Genomic DNA, 21,435 nt, shown 5'->3' on the forward strand with positions numbered 1-21,435 from the left:
TGTTTCTTAAAGAAGCAGCACACCAAGCAAGAGCTGCACCCAGCTAGGCATTTGGCTGACTGTGCATTGAAAGTAATGGCCACATCTATAGCATTCCACCGTCATGCCTGGCTTCGCTTCTTGGGACTTGCCTATGATGCTCGCTCCTGTATTGAAGATCTCCCCTTTGACGGGGATGTCCTCTTTGGCAAAAAGACAGGCAAGTCTCTGAAGAAGGTCTGGTGACTTCGCAACCCTGCTTGATCCATGAGCTACAACCCATCTTCCTCACGCACCAACAGGCCCAACAAATAGACCCAAAACCAACCCCAATGCCCAACCACTCAGTTTCAACTGACAGACCATTCCTTTTGTGGACCTCATTACTCTTCTTACACAAAAAGGCAAGCTTACAACACCAAATGGCCTCAGACGCAGAAACATAGGCCGCTCACCCCCTTCTCCAAGAAGCAGTGACTGTCCCATCCAGCACTGGATGAGGACCCGCCTCTCTCCATATCTTCCCATGTGGGAAGCTATTACATCTGATTCATGGGTCCTCACCATCACAAGAATTGGCTATGCATGGAATTTTCTTCTATACCGCCTACATCTCCACCCATAACCATGGTCCCCACCACAGTTTTACAAGAAGAGGTCATCTCATTCCTTCAAAAGAGGCCATAGAACCAGTGCCAGAACCAGCCATACAAGGGTTCTACTCTCCCTATTATGTCATCCCCAAACATGACGGAGGCCTTTGTCCCATCTTGGACCTCCAAGAACAGAACAAATGCATTGCCTACAAACATGTTCGCATGATAACAATACTGACCATCCTTGCCCTCCTCCAACATGGGACATGGTTCACCGTCTTGGACCTCATGACGCCTACTACCACCTCACCATCCACCTCCATTTCAAAACTGGGACACAGATCTACCATTTCAAATCCTTGTCCTTCGATCTGGCCTCTCTATCCCAAGGGTTTTCACAAAATGCATGGCCCCGGTGGTATCCTTCCTTAACAACAGGGAATCCAAATTTTTCCATTTTGGGACAACTGGCTAATAATGGTGGGTGACACTCTTTGGATTGTCAGTGGAGCCCTGACGGTCATTGGATTGTCAGTGGAGCCCTGACGAACCTGTTCAACCATCTCTGTCTCCAGATAAATTATGACAAATCCAACTTCAACCCCACTAGGTGCATCAAATTCATAGGACTCTTGTTCCATTCTGTACATTCCAAAATCTACCTGAGGTCACAAAGGATCCATGCCTTCTCCACATTAGCCACCAAGGTAGTGTGCCATCAATGACACTGCACCCGTACAATACAACAGTTGTTAGGTTACATGGCCTGCATGGTGCACATCCTCCCCCATTTGCGTCTGCGCTTCTTGAACCTTGCAACACTGGTTTATCCACCACTTCAACCCCCAGAGGGATGCCCGGATGCACTGGCTCACTTACCCTACTTACCCGATCCGTCAATCCATAGGCTGGTGGGCAGACCCGTGTAATCTCAGAACAGGGTCCCCATTCCATCCTCCTCTACCCCAGCATGCCATGACCACGGATGCATCAGAAACTGGATGGGGTTCTCACATTGGTGACCTTCATGGCCTTTGGGATGTACAAGAATCGAGACACTACATAAACTTCCTTGAACTATTAGCCGGCTTCAAAGCTCTCAAAGGGTTCTTGCCCATTCTCCAGGGTTCAGTTATCACAGTTCAAACAGACAACACAGTGGCAAAAGCCTATTTGAACAGGCAAGGGGGCACCAGCTCCATGAAACCCCTACATTTAGCATATACATTTGGCGCTGGGGTATAGCAAATCACATCACCCGTTTAGCAATCCACGTGCCAGTCACAGCCAACTTGGAAGCAGATGCCCTGAACAGGGCCGGCACTGACTCCCACGAGTGGCAAATGGACCCTGCAGTACTCCACTTCCTCTTTGTCCAATGGGGTACCCTAGAAATTTGCCTCTTTGTGTTCTCAATGCCACCCATTCTGCTCCAGAGCAGGGAAGGGTAGACACTCTCTTGGGAATGCCTTTGTCCTCAGTTGGATGGGACCTTTTGCTTATCTCTTCACTCCCTTTCCACTCATCCCCAGGATCCTTCACAAGATACAACGGGGGGCGGGGGGGAGAGTGCATTCTGATAGCGCCCTGGTGGCCGAGGCGACCATGATTCCCCTGCCTGCTTCCCTGCAGGCTGCCACCTCAGACACTCACCCAACAGTCAGGGCAGCTTCATCATCCGGACCTTGCCAAATTACACCCCATGGCATGGATTATTCACATTTCTTCCCACAGGACTGGCAGTACACCCTCAGAGGAGCTAGGAAGCCTACAATGTTAAAGTCCTATGAATATAAATGGAAACATTTCCTCGCATTCCTACATTCAAGGGACACTTCCCCTACTGACCTGTCTGCCAAGGACATCTGCTCCTACTTGTTGCTCCTGAAGGAGTTGGGCTTAAAACATTCCTCCCTGCATGTCCATCTGGCATCCATTGTAGTGCATTCCCCTCCAAACACTCTCTCTTGAGAAACCCCACCATAACAAATTTCTTAAAGAGCCTCCCACACCTTTACCCAGACGATCCAGTCATGGCACCAGCCTGGGACCTTTTTTTGGTTCTCTGCTGCTTTATGTGACCCTCTTTTGAACCCCTAGCAATGGCTACACTTGATCTGCTGTCTTGCATGTTAGCCTTTTTAGTTGCCATCACCTCAGCATGGTGAGTGAGTGAGCTGAGGATGTTGAGAATGGACACCCCCACCCTTACCTCATTTCCCACTGGGACAAAGTAGTTCTCTGCCTGGACCTTCACAAAGTGGTCTCTTCATTTCACTGCTCCCAACCACTCACCTTACCTGTGTTTTTCCCCGACCCCCAGGAGGCAGCCCACTATCGCCTCTGCTCTCTAGATGTCCGCAGGGCGCTGGCGTTTTATGTGCACCACACTACGGAATGGAGACAATTGCAGTCTCTGTTGGTCACCCATGCTGGCCCGAATTGAGACAAGCAGGTCTCCTCAACAGCTCTCTCCCGCTGTGTCATGGACACCATAAAACTATGTTATGAGTTAGCCAAGAAAGAGGTGTTCTCCTGTATCAAAGCTTATTCCACCAGAGCAGTGGAATATTCCACCAGAGCCTCCACTGCCTTTGACAGGGTGGTCCCTTTGGAAGTCATCTGTCAAGCAGCAACTTGGGCATCTCTTCATTCTTTTATGCAACACTACACCCTTGATGTGCGCTCCTGCAGGGATGCTTCTTTTGGCACGACAGTTCTACAATTGCTCTTTGCCTCATCAACCACCTCCAGGTAAAGGACATACAGGGTGCAGCTTGCTTTGTGCCCATTCGTGTAGAATGCAGAGACCATTTCGCAGAACAACAGGTTGCTTACCTGTACCTTTGGTTCTTCTAGTGGTCATCTGTGCTCTTACACACCCAACCATCCGAGCCTATTTAGTTCTTCAGACCGACGGACTCAGACTGAAGGAGGGAAGCCAGGCACATGCACACATCACCAGGGGGGCAGGGCTACTGCCAAAATATAAGGAAATATATCCTCTTGGAGTAATTCTGATGTGGTCCCTGTTCAGGCGCAAAGCCCATTCATTTAAAAGCACAGATGACCACTAGAAGAACCAAAGTTCCAGATAAGCAACCTGTTATTTATAAATAAATAAATAAATAAACCTGAGACTGGCAACCAGGATAGCCACAAGTTTATTTTGCCATTTCAAGATAGGGAAACAGAATAGCAGGTGTGTGCCCCGTCTCTCCTAGTTTTTAAAGGGCTAGTAATTTGCAGAGGTATGAAGAAGAGAAAGAAAATACATGTGCACCTGTCATGGCACTGCAATATGTTTTTCTATCTAGAAATGCCAGAGTGGGACTCTGATTATACCAGCTCCAGTTTAGGTCAAGTCTTGAAGCAGGAGGAGGGAAAGGATTGGGGCAGTAATAATTAGTAGATGGTGATGGTAGAAAGGGAAGCAGAGCAGAAGAAAATGACTGAGTGGAGTAGCGAATAGGAAAAGCTCCATACAAGTGTTCATATGGAAAATACTTACTATCAATAGAGAGAAAATAGACATCTGTTGAACTGAAATTCTTAGTGAAAGAATAATGAAGAATTACTAGCACTGAAGATTTGGAAATGGAGGAGGCTGAAGAATGAATGTGCATTAGACATAATCCATTTGTACTATGAGTGCATTGCCCATAGAAGAAGCCCTCTGGGGCTCAGTAGACCCCTCTCTCCATCTTTCCATCTACATTTATTGGCAATGTATTGGGATGTTAGGGGAAATGGAATATCTGTGCACATCTTTCACATCATCCTTTCTTTCTCTACCTTTCATAAGACTGGTTGAGAATTTTAGTGGTGTGTAGATACAGTACTTCCATTCTCTTAAATGTCTCCTTGTGCTGCCAGCATAGGTGGGGCGAGTGGGGGGGGGGAACAGGGATTTACTGCACCGTTGTGGGATTTTTATCTGCACAGCCATTTTGCCTGCTATATAAGTGGACTGTGCCCAATGGATTTAGTTTTTTATTTCTCTTAAGATTTCCATTAATGTTTACTGCAGAGTTGCTCTGAGGTTTAAGAGAATTGCAGAAGCTGGCAGGTTCTCTGTTTTTAAGTTAGATCCCTGTTGTTGTCTCCTGCAGCATTTTACAAGTAGTGTGCTTACTTCCCGTTTTTATAAATCTGAATCAGCAACAACATAAGAATTCTTTCTGTATTTAAAAAATAATTTTAAAAGTTCAGACATTGTAACTTCAGCAGTGGGAAGATCAGTAAACTCTAAGATGGTTTTACTCTAAGGAAATGACGACCTTCAGGGAATGATTAAAACAGGGAATTTAAGTATGAGCTAAGAAAATGCCACAGTGTTTATGCATTACAAAATTGCCTTTGTTGAAGGGGTTTTTACTTAAGCATAGCATTTTTCCAGTGCTGGCATAGGCTTTCTGCAGTGCTCATGAGTATCTGATATTTTGACTTTTTAATGTGCTCCTTATTTGTCCTTAAAAGACTTGTAGCGGAAGAGGAATGAACAGCAAGCTTGTGCTCACAACCAAACTCAAGCTGCCTTTCGTATTTGAACAGAAGAAATGTTTAAAAGGGCATGGCAAACAATATCATGTTCAGATGAAATAACTGTTGATGTTATGCTAGACAGTAGCATCTGTTTCAATATGTGGCTTAATCCATATGATTCAGCTTTCAAGTAGTAGCTTGAGATAATAAACAAACTTTTAAAATATATGATTTTACATTAAGAGACATATACATAAATGCCATTTATTTTTTCCAAGAAAAATCTGCATGGTAGTTTCAGATTGAAAAGAGCAATAGACCTTCAGGAGCACTGCATTAGCTACAGGGCTGTAACTGCAGACTGGAATGCTCAAGTAGCAGTTCTCAAAATTCTTATGATGCTGGCTAGAGTTCAGTTTTAAAAGATGTTAAGTTATGTAGCACCATCCATGTGCATGGCACTTTACGTAAAGTAAAAATGCCCAAAAATGTCCTTTACCAAAGGACTCATAGTCTAAGATCTTAAGCTTGTGGTTTTTGAAATAAAACACAGCTTTGTTTCACTCTGTTGAATTACTAGCAGTGACTTATTTGGAAGCAATAGGAAATAATGAAGCTTGTAAAACTAATTTCTGTATGCTACCAAGCTGACCCCTGACTTGATCTTGGTTGATCTCAAATTTGAAAATAACATTTCTATTATCAGACCAAAACTTGTACTGTAGAGACGAAAAAAGATTTTGTGAAAGAAACCATCGCCTTTCCAATTGGTTATGCATCATGGCAACTGAACTTTGTCCACAGTGTGTCTATTACAGGGACAGCTTATTGTCTGCCTAAATAAACTGATGGCAAATTCCTTAATTACAATCATGAAAATAAATTTCATTGTGGATGCACTTTGGTACCCTTTACATATTACACAGGTGCATGGGAAGTGCGTTTCCATCCTGCTGTGATGTTTAAAGGCTCAAAACACATGAGCAAGACCAGTCACCTGTGTGTGTCCTGACTCATGTAATCAGTCTGGCCCAAGTGGTTGCAGGCTTTGGAAGGTTAATGGGATACTCATTATCTCAGGAGCTATGGGTTGAATCAGTAGAAAAAATCCTATATGGTACTAGTGCTAAAGTTTGAAAAGTACCTTTATATATACAGGTGAAACTCGGAAAATTAGAATATTGTGCAAAAGTCCATTAATTTCAGTAATGCAAATTAAAAGGTGAAACTGATATATGAGACAGACGCATTACATGCAAAGCGAGATAAGTCAAGCCTTAATTTGTTATAATTGTGATGATCATGGCGTACAGCTCATGAAAACCCCAAATCCACAATCTCAGAAAATTAGAATAATACATGGAACCAAGAAGACAATGATTGAAGAATAGAACAATATCGGACCTCTGAAAAGTATACAATGTACTGTGCTTGATTGGCCAGCAAACTCGCCTGACCTGACCCCATAGAGAATCTATGGGGCATTGCCAAGAGAAGGATGAGAGACATGAGACCAAACAATGCAGAATTGCTGAAGGCTGCTAATGAAGCATCCTGGTCTTCCATAATACCTCATCAGTGCCACAGGCTGATAGCATCCATGCCACGCCGCATTGAGGCAGTAATTGCTGCAAAAGGGGCCCAAACCAAGTACTGAATACATATGCATGCTTATACTTTTCAGAAGTCCAATATTGTTCTATTCTTCAATCCTTGTCTTCTTGGTTCCATGTAATATTCTAATTTTCTGAGATTGTGGATTTGGGGTTTTCATGAGCTGTACGCCATGATCATCACAATTATAACAAATTAAGGCTTGCATGTAATGTGTCTGTCTCATATATCAGTTTCACCTTTTAATTTGCATTACTGAAATTAATGGACTTTTGCACGATATTCTAATTTTCCGAGTTTCACCTGTAAATATTAATATATACACTAGATGGTATGCAGAGCAACAAGTGTGAGTGAAATGCCTTTCTCCACTAGTTTATTTTCTGAAGTTTTCTACATAGCAGGTTGTCCTTCAAACAGCCCCCTGTTCTGCTGAACCTTGGGTCCCCCAGATGTTGTTGGACTAGAACTCTCATCATCCTCAGCCACAATGGCCAACAGCATCTGGGGACCCAAGGATGAGAACCCCTGCTCTGGGCAGAGCCAATTATGTGGTGGTTGTTATGTTTTTCAGATTAGTGCTAAAGGAAAATTGCATAGTCAGGAGAAACCTTGACCCAGCCTAGACATCACCTTGCCTCCCTTCCTCTTTCTGGAATGCAGTCCACGTAGAGGCCACAATTTATATCCTTAGGTTCTAAGAAATAAGGAACATAGCAAGCTATCTTGTATTTTGAGTCAGACCTGGTCCATCTACCTCAGTTGTCTATACTGACTGGCACCATCTCTTTCAGGTTTCAGACAGGGATCTTTCCCAGCTTTTGTAGAAATTCTGGAGATTGAACTTGGAATGTTTTGCATACACAGCATGTGCTCTTCCACTATTACAACTATGCCAAATATTGACATACTGATTTTCAGCAAAAGTTCCCAAAGTGATTTATGTAGAAAAATAAATAATAAGATGATTCCCTGTCTGTGTTGGGCTTAGATAGAGCCATTTGGTCTCTCTTAATAAAGATAATCACCACTTTTTAAAATGTGCCTCTTTGCTCAGCATGGGCTACTGAGCTGTGATCCCTCTCCTGTAGACAATGATATAGTTCATCACGAGAGCAAATTGTATGTGTGCAAGATTCCCATAGCTTCAATAGAGCCCTATATTCCTTCTCTCTATGTGTGCACAGGCAGTGGTTGTTGCTACCCTTGTTCAGACCTCTGCACATAGACATTACCTTGAAAGTGTACCTAGAAAATAAGTGAGGAAATTACTTGAAACCCTATTTGCAAACTTAAAACACATACAGATCCTGGTCTATATATTGCGATGCAACGTTAGAGTACCACAAGGAAGCAAACAGACTCTGAGACAAAGACTTGAAAAAAGAAACGAATCAAGTTTATTTTTACAGAGCAGAGCACAATGTAAAAAAAGAGTATTTGGCAATACTTGGAATTAGAGTGAGGGCCGCTTTCAGGGAGAAGATGGGGGACAAAGTGAAGGTGGAAGTGTGGATGGCCTTGCAGCTGGTACACAAGCAGGGTTAGGTGATGGAAAGGGAGAGTAGAGGGAGAGGAAAGTAAGAAGACCAATGGTATAGCTTTCCTATGATCTCCTGTCTCATGAGTGACACCAAGGAGATAGATCTCACAAAGAAGATCCAAGGGTCCTGTCTGTGAAGGTACTACCAAGGTGGCAGGCAAAGAAAAACCAAGTCCACAACTATGTTCTTGTTGTGGATTGGAGGGCACCCTAATTTTGAATCTGATTGGTGGCCAGGAGACACTTATCCACCACCTGATTTCCCCAGAGAAACTGGAGAGGGCAGAAGACTCAACCGTGAGAGTTCACATGAGGGGATGAGAAGGAATAAGGATTGCTTAGGATACTTGGGAGACCAATTAAGGGTGCAGACTCAACTATGTAATCTCACCTGAGGGGAAGGTTAGGGAGAGGCTGAATGAACTAATGGAGTTCTTGGCCAAATAGAATTCATAGCAGTTGAGGGCAGAGTGATCATCACCAGGGGTGTAGCTATAATTGAGTGGATGGGTTCAAAGAACCCAGCCCTCAAGCTCCTGAGGGGCCCCCAGCTCCACCCCTCCCTATCTTCTTCATTATCTCCCTCACTTCAGGCAGCCGCTGGAGAGAGGGGTGAACATGGGCCACCTCTCCGCTAGCTGTGCCTCTGATCATCAATCACTGAAGGTGATATCTGAATGATGACCACACATGCACACACTCCTTAAAACCAGAGCCTACTGATAGGTCGTCCCCCCCACCACCATGTTGTCTCCTAGAGTTTGCAAAGGTGGGAAAGTTCAAGAATATGGAAGATAATTAGGAATGTTGACTATCTGGTCCTAGGAAATATATGGAGCAGAAGGTTTCTTTCCAAATGGAATGCCAAGACCATTTTGGTCACTGGTACACCAAAATCAAATTAACTGGCTTATAGCTTGCCATGATTGCATTTTAGATTGTGGTTACTCAGTTCCTTAGAACTTGCTTTTTGTTCTAAAACCCCTGTTTATCTGAATGTAGACGTTCAGTTTCTTTGCAAATTCAAAGATTAAGGGTGGATGCTTGCCTCTCCAGGCTGGTTGCACCAGTTCAGGTTGCATGCTTACAGTATTTTGGACCAAATGGAGATTCACTTCCTTCTGGGCACCAAATTTTTGTCTTTGCAACAGTCTCACTCAGTGTGAATGTTAAATTCTAAAATGAAGGTCTTGTAATATGGTAGGATTTTTTTATGTTTTTTGGGGGGGAGGTGCATGCAAAGCCTGTACATTCCTCTCATATTCCTATTCAACCATCCCTCAGACCTCTAAGGAAATGTTTCAGCTTTAGGCTCTGTGCCCACAGTGAATTGGATCATGCTATTTGTTATTGATGGCTCTGCAGGTGATGTTTATGCAATGTGTGTGTGTGTGTTTAAAATCCATGCTTCTTAGCATACCAAGCTTTTAAAAGAAAATTGGCCTAATTAAACTTCTGTGCAGTCTGATTTTGTAAATCAGTATTAAATTGAAGCATATTTCTAGAAGTAGAGAAATTGTGTTCCGAGGCAATTAAATTGTAAATTCAAGGTAAACTTCATTTAACTGCAAAGTAAGAAAGGATCAGAAAATGAAGAAGTGTTTGTTTATGCTACTTAAATAACGCGAGTATTATTCTTACCACTAAGATTTTTGAAGGAAAAAAGCTCTTCTAATAGTATTGCAGTTGTAACTAGCTTTCTAAAGAACAAATAATCTTAAGGTTTTTGTTCAGCTGAGTACAGCTCATTACACAGCATTAAGAAGGAGGTGGTAATCTTGAATGCTTTTGCTCTTATTTGGAGAAGAAGCAGCATTACTGCACTGTATAAAATAAACGCTTAGAGATATGTCAAAGTCTATAAAGATAACTTAAAATTGGTTCTGAAAACCATTGTTACATGTAGATTTCTCAAAATGTCAGATGGATTGATTGATTGATGGATTGATTGATTCGGTTTTTATGCCGCCCTTCCGAGCTGGCTCAGGGCAGTTTACAATTAAAAAACAGAAATCATTAAAAACAATTAAAACAGAAATACAAATATAAACACCAATTTAATAAAACATCTTAAAAAACAATTAAACTATCAAAACAATTAAAACCCTGAAAACCAGGTTAACATTAAAACAATTAAAACTAATTAAAAACCCTGAAAGGCCAGGCCAAACAGATGAGTTTTAAGGGCTGTCTTGAAAGTCAGTAAAGAATTAAGATTACGAATTTCTGCTGGGAGTGCGTTCCACAGCCCAGGAGCAGCTACAGAGAATGTCCGCCTCTGAGTCGCCACCAAACGAACCGGTGGCAACTGGAGATGGACCTCCCCAGATGACCTTAACGTGCAGTGGGGATCATGTAAAAGAAGGCGCTCTCTAAGATATCTCGGACCCAAGCCGTTCAGGGCTTTAAAGGTAATAACCAGCACTTTGTATTTTGCCCAGAAACATATCAGCAGCCAGTGTAACTGTTTCAAAACAGGCATCACTTGGTCTCTCCGGGTTGCCCCAGAGACAAATCTGGCTGCCACATTCTGAACTAACTGAAGTTTCCAGACTACGTACAAAGGCAGCCCCACGTAGAGCGCATTGCAATAGTCAAGCCGGGAGGTTACCAGCTGATGCACCACTATTTTGAGGTCATCGTCTTCGAGGAATGGGCGCAGCTATCGAATCAGCCGAAGCTGATAGAAAGCACTCCTGGCCATGGCCTTCACCTGAGATACCAGGGTGAGGCCTGGGTCCAGGAGCACTCCCAAGCTGCGCACCTGCTCCTTCTGGGGGAGTGTAACCCCATCCAGCACAGGAAGATCTAACTCACCCCTCAGATTCTGAGCCCCCACAATGAGCACCTCCGTCTTGGATTCAGCTTCAATTTGTTATCCCTCATCCAGCCCATTACTGCCTGTAGGCAGGCATTTAGAGAATGAGTGCCATTTTCTGAAGATGAAAGGGAGAAGTAGATTTGGGTGTCATCAGCATACTGATAACACCCAGCACCAAACCTCCTGATGACCTCACCCAGCGGTTTCATGTAGATGTTAAAAAGCATTGGTGACAGAATGGAGCCCTGAGGGACTCCATATAACAGCTCCTGTTTTGAGGAGCAACTGTCATCAAGCTCCACCATCTGGAATCTACCAGAGAGATAGGAATGGAACCACTGCAAAGCAGTGCCCCCTATCCCCAACTCCCCCAGGCGATCCAGAAGGATACCGTGGTCGATGGTATCGAACGCTGCTGAGAGATCCAGAAGAACCAGCAGAGTCACACTCCCTCTGTCGATTCCCCGGTAAAGGTCATCCGTCAGGCCGACCAAGGCTGTCTCAACCCCATAGCCAGCTCTAAAGCCAGTTTGAAATGGGTCTAGATAATGTTTCCTCCAAGACTGCCTGGATCTGGTTGGCCACCACCCTCTCAATCACCTTGCCCAACCAAGGGAGATTGGAAATTGGCCTGTAACTGTCCATCACTAAGGGGTCCAGGGAAGGCTTTTTTAAGAGTGGTCTAACCATTGCCTCCTTCAGGCAGGGGGGCACCCTACCCTCCCTCAGCGATGCATTTACAATATTAACTAGGCCACCTCCAACAATCTCCCTGCTAGATAGAAGCAGCCAAGTCGGGCAAGGATCCAGAGAACAGGTGGTAGGCCGCACCGCCCCAAGCAGCTTGTCCACATCCTCAGGAGTCACATATAAAAACTGATCCAATCTAATACCGCAAGAGGGATTGCTGGACACCTCCTCCATAGACCTTGCAGAAATAGTGGAGTCCAAGTCAGCCCGAATACAGGAGATCTTATTCGCAAAGAACCCATTAAAGGCATCACAGCAGAGCAACTCCAGGATTAGAAGTAAAAGGAGCAGAAACCAAACTCCTCACAACCCGGGATAGCTCCGCCAAGCATGAACCTGCAGCCGCAATGCGTGCAGACCAGAATCTCTTTTTCGCTGCGCACACTGCCACCGCAGAAGCCTTCAAATGGGTCACATGCTGAATCCTGTCAGATTCGAACCGAGTTCTCCTCTACTTGCGCTCTAGTTGCCTACCCAACCGCTCCAGCCCTCGCAGCTCCTCAGTATACCAAGGGGCCATTTTTGCAGCAGGTCGGAAGGGACGCTTGGGAGCAATTGTGTCTACTGCCCTGTTGAGTTCCCTGTTCCAGGTTCCTACCAGGGCATCGACAGAATCACCAGCCGCACCAACATCAAAATCCTCCAAGGCCTTTTGAAATCCCGCTGGGTCCAGCAGCCTTTTTGGATGGACCATCCTAATAGGTTCACCACCCCTGCAAGGGTGGATTGCGGCTGTGAAACCAACCTTAACCAGGTAGTGGTCCATCCATGACAATGGGGAAACCACTGGATCCTCCACCCACAGAACACCCCCCTGATCCGAACAAAAGACCAAATTGAGTGCATGGCCGGCAACATGAGTTGGTTCAGAAACTAATTGGGATAGGCCCATCGTTGTCATGGCCACTATGAACTCCTGAGCCGCACCAGACAGGCCAGCCCCAAAGTGGATATTGAAGTCCCCCAGCACTAAAAGTCTAGGAGACTCCAACACAAACTCCGCGACCAGCTCCGTCAGCTCAGTTAGGGAGTCAGTTGGGCAGCGGGGTGGATGGTACACCAACAGAATCCCCAATCTATCCCTAGTTCCCAGCCTCAAAAATATGCACTCAATATAAGTCAGCGGCCTCACAGGGGCCCTGGTAAGGGAAATTGTGTTCTTATGGACCACAGCCACTCCACTCCACCCCGCCCACTTCCCCTGGCCTGCTCCACGACAGAGTAACCTGGTGGGAGAAGCTGAGCCCACACTGGACCACTCACCTCCCCCAACCAGGTCTCGGTTATACATGCCAGGTCAGCTCCCTCATCCACGATCAAATCGTGGACAATTTTGGTCTTATTCTGAACTGACCTGGCACTGCAGAGGAGCAAGGCCAGATTCTGTGGGTCGTTGGAGCTGCTCCCCGAGGCAGAAGAGTTGACAGAACAGTTGGAAGTGGAAACAGTTACTAAATTACTGATTTCCCTTCCCCTGTAATGGCCAGCTGCTCTGCCAGCGCCAATTCTTCTATTCCCCACCACTACAATAATAGCTGCCCCCGAACTGGTAGGCACATCCCCAGCACCATCCCACTCAAGAGAGCCCAAACACATGTCTGAAAGAGGCCTGGCCCAACCCAACCCCCCAGCCCTCAGTCCCACCCCCGAAGGCCTGGCCCCAAAGGCTGATCCCCTTTAGCGGCCAGCTTCAGCGGCCGACTACAGGTGGCCTGACGGCCATGCCAACGGCTACGCCTATGGCGAGCCTCCTTGCTTTTAAGCTTGCAAGTCCCAGAAGCCACTCCCCTCACAAGTAGTTCCCAGGACAGGCAGCAGGTGATGGAACTTCAGCAATCTTCAGCAATCTGGGAGGCTGGCAACCAGCCAGCTGGAACTTGGCAGCCGACAAGCAGGCTGCACTCTGTCTGAGCTGGAATGTCCACAGAAGGCAAAGGGGCTAGATGGTGAGTCCCAGCAAGGCAGATGCTGGGAAGAAGCAAGATTCCCACTTGCTTCGATATCATCAAATAGCATCTATGTAACATTTAAAGTGTCAAGGAAAACTTGTGTACTTTTCTGTAGGAGGAGGGAAGTTTTCCTTCTGCCACACTTGCAGATAGTTAAGGAGAAGGCTGTACATCTTTCTGTTAGACTGAGTATATATGAGTGGTGATCATTCTCCTTCACACTTACTTTTTTCACAGAATGTAAAAGCAGCTGGTTTGTATTTTTCAACCCGATATGTGGTATAATTTCTTGGATGTTACTAGTTCATTGGTTATTTCTTCTAATATTATAAAGTACCTATCCCATTATTTACATATGGATTATCTAGCCCACAATACTAGTAATGTAGATGCATATTACCCCTCACCCCGCCATGGACAGTCTGTTTACAAGCTAGTGTGGCATGACCAATAAAAATGCACATTAGGTTGCCAAAGATATCACCACACAGAGCTCAGAAGCATTGTCTGAGATGATTACAGGGACATGTGCGGTATATATATTCCATGGCACTGAAGGTTTGACTTCAGTACTCTTCTGAAGAAGAGCATCCATGGAAATCAGTTTATGTTAAAGCAATTATTTCTGTTACTAATAGTGAATAGAAACAAAACCATATATAGTTGTCTGTCACTGCTATTATAAGAAAGTGATGCGTGGAACTGCGTGTCACATCAAGCCAAGTTTGGCTTTAAATCTTCATGTTATTTCATTACGGTTTTTGGTAAAGTAGACACCGAGGCTAGCTAAAGCATTGCCTTATCTGACATTGTTCCTCTGAAGACAATGGAAATTGAAGACTAAAGTTATGAAGAGAAAGGTGGTGGAATTCTCCTCTTTTCTTAATGTTGTAATAAATGCTACTTTTATGTGCTTTTTATAGTGTTTATGCTTGCTTTTACAACTGTGTTTAAGTAATACATGTTTTCAAAATAACTTTTAGGAAAGCACAAGAAGGAAAAAAGAAAGTTGTTCTAGCTGGATGTGTTCCCCAAGCCCAGCCTCGGCAGGACTACCTTCAAGGCCTGAGCATTATCGGGGTAAGAATATTATTGTTGTGACACTCTTACCGCTTAATCCTAAAAGTTTATTCAGGAGCTGTAATATTGTAAAAGTTTGGAAATAGAAATAAACCTGCAAATCAATTTTTAGCTGGTTGAGAGAGGATCTGTCTAGGGCTCTGTTTTGTCATGCTTTGCTGAGATGACATAAAACTGATATTAGTATGAATTATTGAATGTTATGGACTGCAAGACAGAATGTTGTGTGCTTCAGTGTAATTTTATGCGAATACATTTTCCTGCAATTCCATAGTATTTTTGTATTATTTATTCCGTTGAGTAAATTGTGGGGTCAGTGAGATTCTTTGGGACAAAACTACACCTCTCAGCAATTTGATATTGGGAGAAGCCTTGAATATATATGTTGGAAGAAGAAGAGAGAACTGTACCAAACTTGTCAACAGTAAAGCATCAGCAAAACATAACTTATGGAGGATTTGTGTGCCCATGTGTGCTTGCAGAACAGACATAAGCATGCTAACTCATTTGCAGGTTTCTTCTTGTGAATGCTTTTGAATCAAACATAGATACAAATCATTCCAGTGGAGCAATTTTGGTCATGAAAGGTCTTGCTAGTATCCTCTGTAAAAACAGTAGTATTTCTACTCCACATTTCATTATAATCTGAAGCAGTTGATGAGTACGCAGACATGGCCTTCTCACTTGTGGCACCCAGATTTTAAAGCTCATTGCATCAGAAGGTCATTTTAACTTCTTTTCTTAACCTTCCAGAAACTTGTGGGCACTGTCTCATTTAGGTGGATCTTCAGTTTAGGTTAATGTTCTGCTTCCCAGGATGCTTAGTTTTTATGTTGCTCTCTTTTGAACTGAGCACTTATGAGATTTCTGTTATGCTTGTTTTTTATACTGAGGTTTGTTAGATTGTTTTATATATATGGTTGAATGCCGTTTTGGGGGCCCAGTCAGTCAAAAATCGGCATATACCGTTTAATATAAATAAATGTTGGAAGTGGCTGGTAAGATGCAACCTGTTCAAAGGTCTGCTTTTGTATAACATCCATTCACATTAACAAGGACAATTCTTATTTAAATTAATAAGAGCTTGTTGAAAAATCCAAATTCAACTGTAGGGTATTCTTCTGTAGTGTGGAGCTGAAACAGAATAAAAACTAGAAGAATCTCTCTCACTGCTATAGCCCAGTACTAATTGTCACATCTTGGTCTCTCAGATTCTTAAATGGCATTGGTTCCCCAGTAGCTCTCTACTCTTCTCTTTTCCCTGCAAAGGTTTGAGGCAAGGAGAAAGGGCAGTGGAATCTCCAGACAATCAGTAACCTACCCTTGACAAACTGAAGAGAAGTAGTGGCAGAACAAATACCTATATTAGCGTGATTCTATGTAAGCAGTATGTTTCTCTAAAGTTAAATGGAAATTCATATCAGAAAAAAATATACAGGGAGAATACAAGTTCTTAAAGCTGTAGTAGGAGCAGACCTTAAGCTGTGGAACTGGAGTCTTGGAGATGGACATGACAACCAGCTCCAAATGAATAATAGTCTACATACATGAATGATGATATACATACAGTGTTCATATTTAGTAGTTGTAGATTCCATACAGTATTGAGACTTCCTTGCTAGACTGGAAAATATTTTGGGTGGGCTTCTGATTGAATGAGCTTTGATCCTTGTACAATGTTCTATGCACCTGCAAACTCCAAATTTTCAATGCAAAAATCATGCATGTCAGACCCTGGTAAGTGTTTTAACATCTCCCCCATGGGACAGGTGCATCATTACTATAGTGGTGGTTGATGTATTTTGTGGCATATGATACAAATCAAATTCCAAGAATGAGATAATGCCAGGTAATACATGGCCCTCCCCTTGTGGTGCATGTGGTTTTGCTTGTAATCTACTGGACTAGGAAGTAGTCTGCAGGGTGTTGTGGCAGAGGAAAGCAGGAGGGTAGGCCTGACACTGTGCCACAGTCAATCTTGCTACTACTGCTGCTTCTATCCAGGTGTGCTACTCACCTTCATTGTCTGTGCAACTTCATTTGCCACTTCTCCGTTTTGTGCATTTGTATCAGCTTAGATGGCTGTCTTTGTATTGGTGATCTAATTTAATTGTTGCCAGAAGATCACTTTCTTTATTTCTATGAAATAGTAATTAACTTACAATAGCCTTTGCCTTGTATTAGCTGTACAATTAGCTGTACAATAGCCTTTGCCTTGTATAAATGCAATGTGTAGGGTTAATGACCTGGATTTTTCTCCCATACATCATTGTTTTTCAGCTTCACTTTTGGCCTTTCCAGGACTTCTGTTGAGGGCAAATTCTTGTGCTTTAAAGCATGCAGAAAGCTCTATAGAAACTATAAATAATTATAGACATAAATTGCAAACAGAAATATAACATAGCTGCAGCAAAGTCCACATCTGTCCTCTGTATGAATTAAACACTCACTAGCTGAACCCGCACAGAGCATCTGTGCGGTAGTTCACTTCCTTTTTGGGGTTATTTGGGAGAATTTGTTTGGCTGGTCCTCCCACAGCTCTCTCACTCGCTCTGTCCCCCCCCCAACAGCTCTCTTGCTCGCTCTGCCCCCCCCACACCGCCTCACTCGCTCGCTCTGTCTCTCCCCCCACCGTGCCTCTCTCGCTCACTCTGTCTCTCCCCCCACCGTGCCTCTCTCGCTCTGTCTCTCCCCCGCGCGCCTGTCTCTCTCGCTCTGTCTCTCTCCCCCCGCGCCTCTCTCGCTCGCTCTGTCTCTCTCCCCCCGCGCCTCTCTCGCTCGCTCTGTCTCTCTCCCCCCGTGCCTCTCTCGCTCGCTCTGTCTCTCTCCCCCCGCGCCTCTCTCGCTCGCTCTGTCTCTCTCCCCCCGCGCCTCTCTCGCTCGCTCTGTCTCTCTCCCCCCGCACGCCTCTCTCGCTCGATCTGTCTCTCTCCCCCCGCGCCTCTCTCGCTCGCTCTGTCTCTCTCCCCCCGCGCCTCTCTCGCTCGATCTGTCTCTCTCCCCCGCACGCCTCTCTCGCTCGATCTGTCTCTCTCCCCCGCGCGCCTCTCTCGCTCTGTCTCTCTCCCCCCGCGCCTCTCTCGCTTGCTCTGTCTCTCTCCCCCCGCGCCTCTCTCGCTCGCTCTGTCTCTCCCCCGCGCCTCTCTCGCTCGCTCTGTCTCTCCCCCGCGTGCCTCTCTCGCTCGCTCTGTCTCTCTCCCCCCGCGCCTCTCTCGCTCGCTCTGTCTCTCTCCCCCCGCGCCTCTCTCGCTCGCTCTGTCTCTCTCCCCCCGCGCCTCTCTCGCTCGCTCTGTCTCTCTCCCCCCGCGCCTCTCTCGCTCGCTCTGTCTCTCTCCCCCCGCGCCTCTCTCGCTCGATCTGTCTCTCTCCCCCGCACGCCTCTCTCGCTCGATCTGTCTCTCTCCCCCGTGCGCCTCTCTCGCTCTGTCTCTCTCCCCCGCGCGCCTCTCTCGCTCGCTCTGTCTCTCTCCCCCCGCGCCTCTCTCGCTCGCACTGTCTCTCCCCCGCGCCTCTCTCACTCGCTCTGTCTCTCCCCCGCGTGCCTCTCTCGCTCGCTCTGTCTCTCCCCCACGTGCCTCGCTCGCTCGCTCTGTCTCCTGCCCTCCCCCTCCCCGCACTGAGTTCTTTACCTCTGCTGCCACAGGCCTTACCGGGTGGCAGGTGGCCGCAAAGGGCCCCGCCACCGCCGCTCCTCCTCCCAGGCGGCGAACAGGGAAGTTTCACCGCCTGGTTCCCTCCCGCCCTGGCCTCCCACGGGCGCCTTGCCTCCATGGGCGAGCTGGCCTCCGTGGCCCGCCGCCTGGCCACGGTGGCCCACCACCTGGCTTCCACAGGCAAGCCGGGCCCACCGCCGCGGGCGGGCCGGGCCCGCCACCTGGCAGGCCCGCCTCTGGGCCAAGTACCGGCTCTGCGGCCCACAGCTTGCCTCCGCAGTACACTCCCCCCTGCCTTCAGCCCCAGTCCGCCCTCCCCTCAAGCCGTCTGCCCCAGTCCGCTCTCCCCCCAGGCCTTCTGCCCCAGTCCGCTCTCCCCCCAGGCCTTCTGCCCCAGTCCGCTCTCCCCCCAGGCCTTCTGCCCCAGTCCATTCTCCCCCCAAGCCTTCTGCCCCAGTCCCCTTCCCCCCAGCCTTCTGCCCCAGCTTGCTTCCTCCTCCATTTTTCCCTCTTTCTCTATCATTTTCTGTCTCTCATTCGTGCTTCCTCCCCACCCCGCCACTTTCTAGGCTGCTTGTGTTTTCCCCGCTGGCCGTTGCCGCCACCTCCTTGGGCAGCCAAGCATTCAGCCGGCTCCTTTCTGCATGGCCCTCCCTCTAGTGAGCGCCTTCCGAAGCCGCTTTCCTTCTTTTCCTTTCCTCCCTAAGCGGCCACTTCCCTTGCCCAGCCAATCCGGCGCATCCGCTGCCCAGCCAATCCGCTGGGTTGCCGGGACGCATCCCCACAGAGGCACGTCTACGAGAATTAATATAATAGATAGTGCAAGGACCTTCCAAGATCCTCAGAATATTCATAGCTGCTTAATTTATTTTTCAGGTTCAGCAGATAGATCGCGTGGTGGAAGTTGTTGAGGAGACTATCAAAGGTAAGCTTTACAACTGAAATGTATGCCTTCATTCTTCCCAACATAATTGCTGACATTTTGATCACATAGCTCCCTAAGGAATGTTGCTGCTGGAATTTACAGTACCATGTGTGTGCACTGTGTAAACAATGACTGAAAAGTAAACAACTGGCAGGTGCTGCATATGCTGCTAAAACCTACTTACTTACTTACTTACTTATTTATTTATATGCCGCCCACTACCAAATTCTAGGCATTTTGCAATAACAGACCAAACCAAACAGATTCTCTCTCTGTCTCTGTCTCTGTCTCTGTCTCTGTCTCTCTCTGTATATATATAAATTTAAGTTAAAACAAAAACAATTCAACTAAAAAGCTTGGCTAAAGAGATGTGTCTTCAGATGTTTTCTAAGAGCCATCAGGGATGGAGCAGCTCTAATCACAGTAGGAAGTGTTTTCCATAGCCCTGGGCCAACTACAGAGGAGACTCGCCAGGTGAGCCAGTGGCACACTCAGACAAACCTCCCCTGATAATCTCAGTAGGTGACAAGGTTCATAATGAAGGTGTTCTCTTAAATATCTTGGGCCCAAGCTGTTTGCTTTATAGGCAATAACCAGCACTTTGTAGTTTGCCTGGAAACCTCTTGGCAGCCAGTGTAGTTCTTTTAAAACAGGAGTGATATGGTTTCTTTTGAACAACCCGGAGACCAACCTGGTGACAGCATTCTGCACCAACAGCAGTTTCCAGACTACGTATAAAGGCAGGTTACCAGCACATGCACCATTGTCTCAAGGTCACACTCTTCCAGGAAAGAGCGCAGCTGGTGTATCAGCCAAAGAAAAAGCACTCCAGGCCTCTGCCTCCACCTGAGATACCAGAGAGAATGTTGGGTCCAGAAGTACAACCAGTTTGGAAACCTGTTACTTCTGTGGGAATGTAACCCCATCTAGAACACGAAGATCTATCCCATCTCCTGAGTTGCAGCTCTCTGCAGTAAGCATCTCTGTCATGTTTGGATTCAGCCTCAGTTTATTATCCCTTATCCAGCCCATTACTGCCTCTAGGCAGGTATTTAGGGAAGTTATGCCATTAGCTGATGAAACTGACATGGAGAAATAGATATGGGTGTCATCAGTGTACTGACAGCACTCTGCACCATATCTCTCCAAACGGTTTCATGTAGATGTTAAAAAGCATCGGAGAAAAAATGGAGCCCTGAGGAACATCATATAAAAGCTTTCATTTTGAAGAACAGTCTCCAAGCAACAGCCTCTGAAATCTTCTCGAGAGGTATGAGCAGAACCACTGTAAAACAGTGCCTCCTAAACCCATTCCCCTCAGATGGTCCAGAAGGATACCATGGTTGATGATATTGAAAACCGCTAAGAGATCCAAAAGATCAACAGAGTTACACTCCCTCTTTCAATTCCCAATTTTTGAGCCATTTTTGGAAGGGTGGTATATAAATAAATAAATCAAATAAATAAACAAACAAACTGGAGATCATCCATCAAGTCAACCAAGGCAGTCTCCACCCCATAACCTGCCTGAAAGCGAGTTTGAAACGGGTCTAGATAATCTGCTTCATCCAAGTCTGCCTGGAGCTGAGAGGCCACTACTTTCTCAATCACCTTGGCCAATCATGGGAGGTTGGGGACAGGCCTATAATTGCCTAACTCCGATGGATTTAAAGTAGGCTTCTTTAAAAGAGGTCTAATAATTGTCTCCTTAAGACAAGGAGGCATCCTACCTTCCCTCAGAAAAGCATTTATCATTATTAGGTTCAAATTAAAAGTTATTTTAAAAGCTAAAAACTGAAAATTATAAAAAGCTAAAGAACCTACCATGATCTCAACCAGACTCTTCAATAATCTCCTCACTAGATAGTATAAGCCATGTTGGGCAAGGGTCAAGAGAACAAGTGTCAGGATGCACAAGCGTTAGGATGCACCACTCCAAGCAGCTTGTTCATGTCCTCAGGAGTCACAAACTGAAATTGATCCAATATAATCACACAAAAGGAGCTATTGGATGCCCCCACAATAGACTCTGCACTTTCA

General features: G+C 45.8%; 1 protein-coding gene across 3 annotated transcripts in view; it reads left to right on the plus strand.

Moving 5' to 3' along the window:
• Nucleotides 1–21,435, plus strand: part of CDKAL1 (CDK5 regulatory subunit associated protein 1 like 1) — a 419,489-nt gene that overhangs the window by 134,991 nt on the left and 263,063 nt on the right. For all 3 annotated transcript variants that reach the window (XM_053245521.1, XM_053245520.1, XM_053245522.1), the window contains exons 5-6: nucleotides 14,721–14,817; nucleotides 19,347–19,395. In XM_053245521.1, the coding sequence (XP_053101496.1) occupies nucleotides 14,721–14,817; nucleotides 19,347–19,395 (146 nt within the window). The remainder of the gene's footprint in view (nucleotides 1–14,720; nucleotides 14,818–19,346; nucleotides 19,396–21,435) is intronic.

This window comes from Hemicordylus capensis, chromosome 4 (genome assembly GCF_027244095.1).
Source record: "Hemicordylus capensis ecotype Gifberg chromosome 4, rHemCap1.1.pri, whole genome shotgun sequence".
NCBI lineage: Eukaryota > Metazoa > Chordata > Lepidosauria > Squamata > Cordylidae > Hemicordylus > Hemicordylus capensis.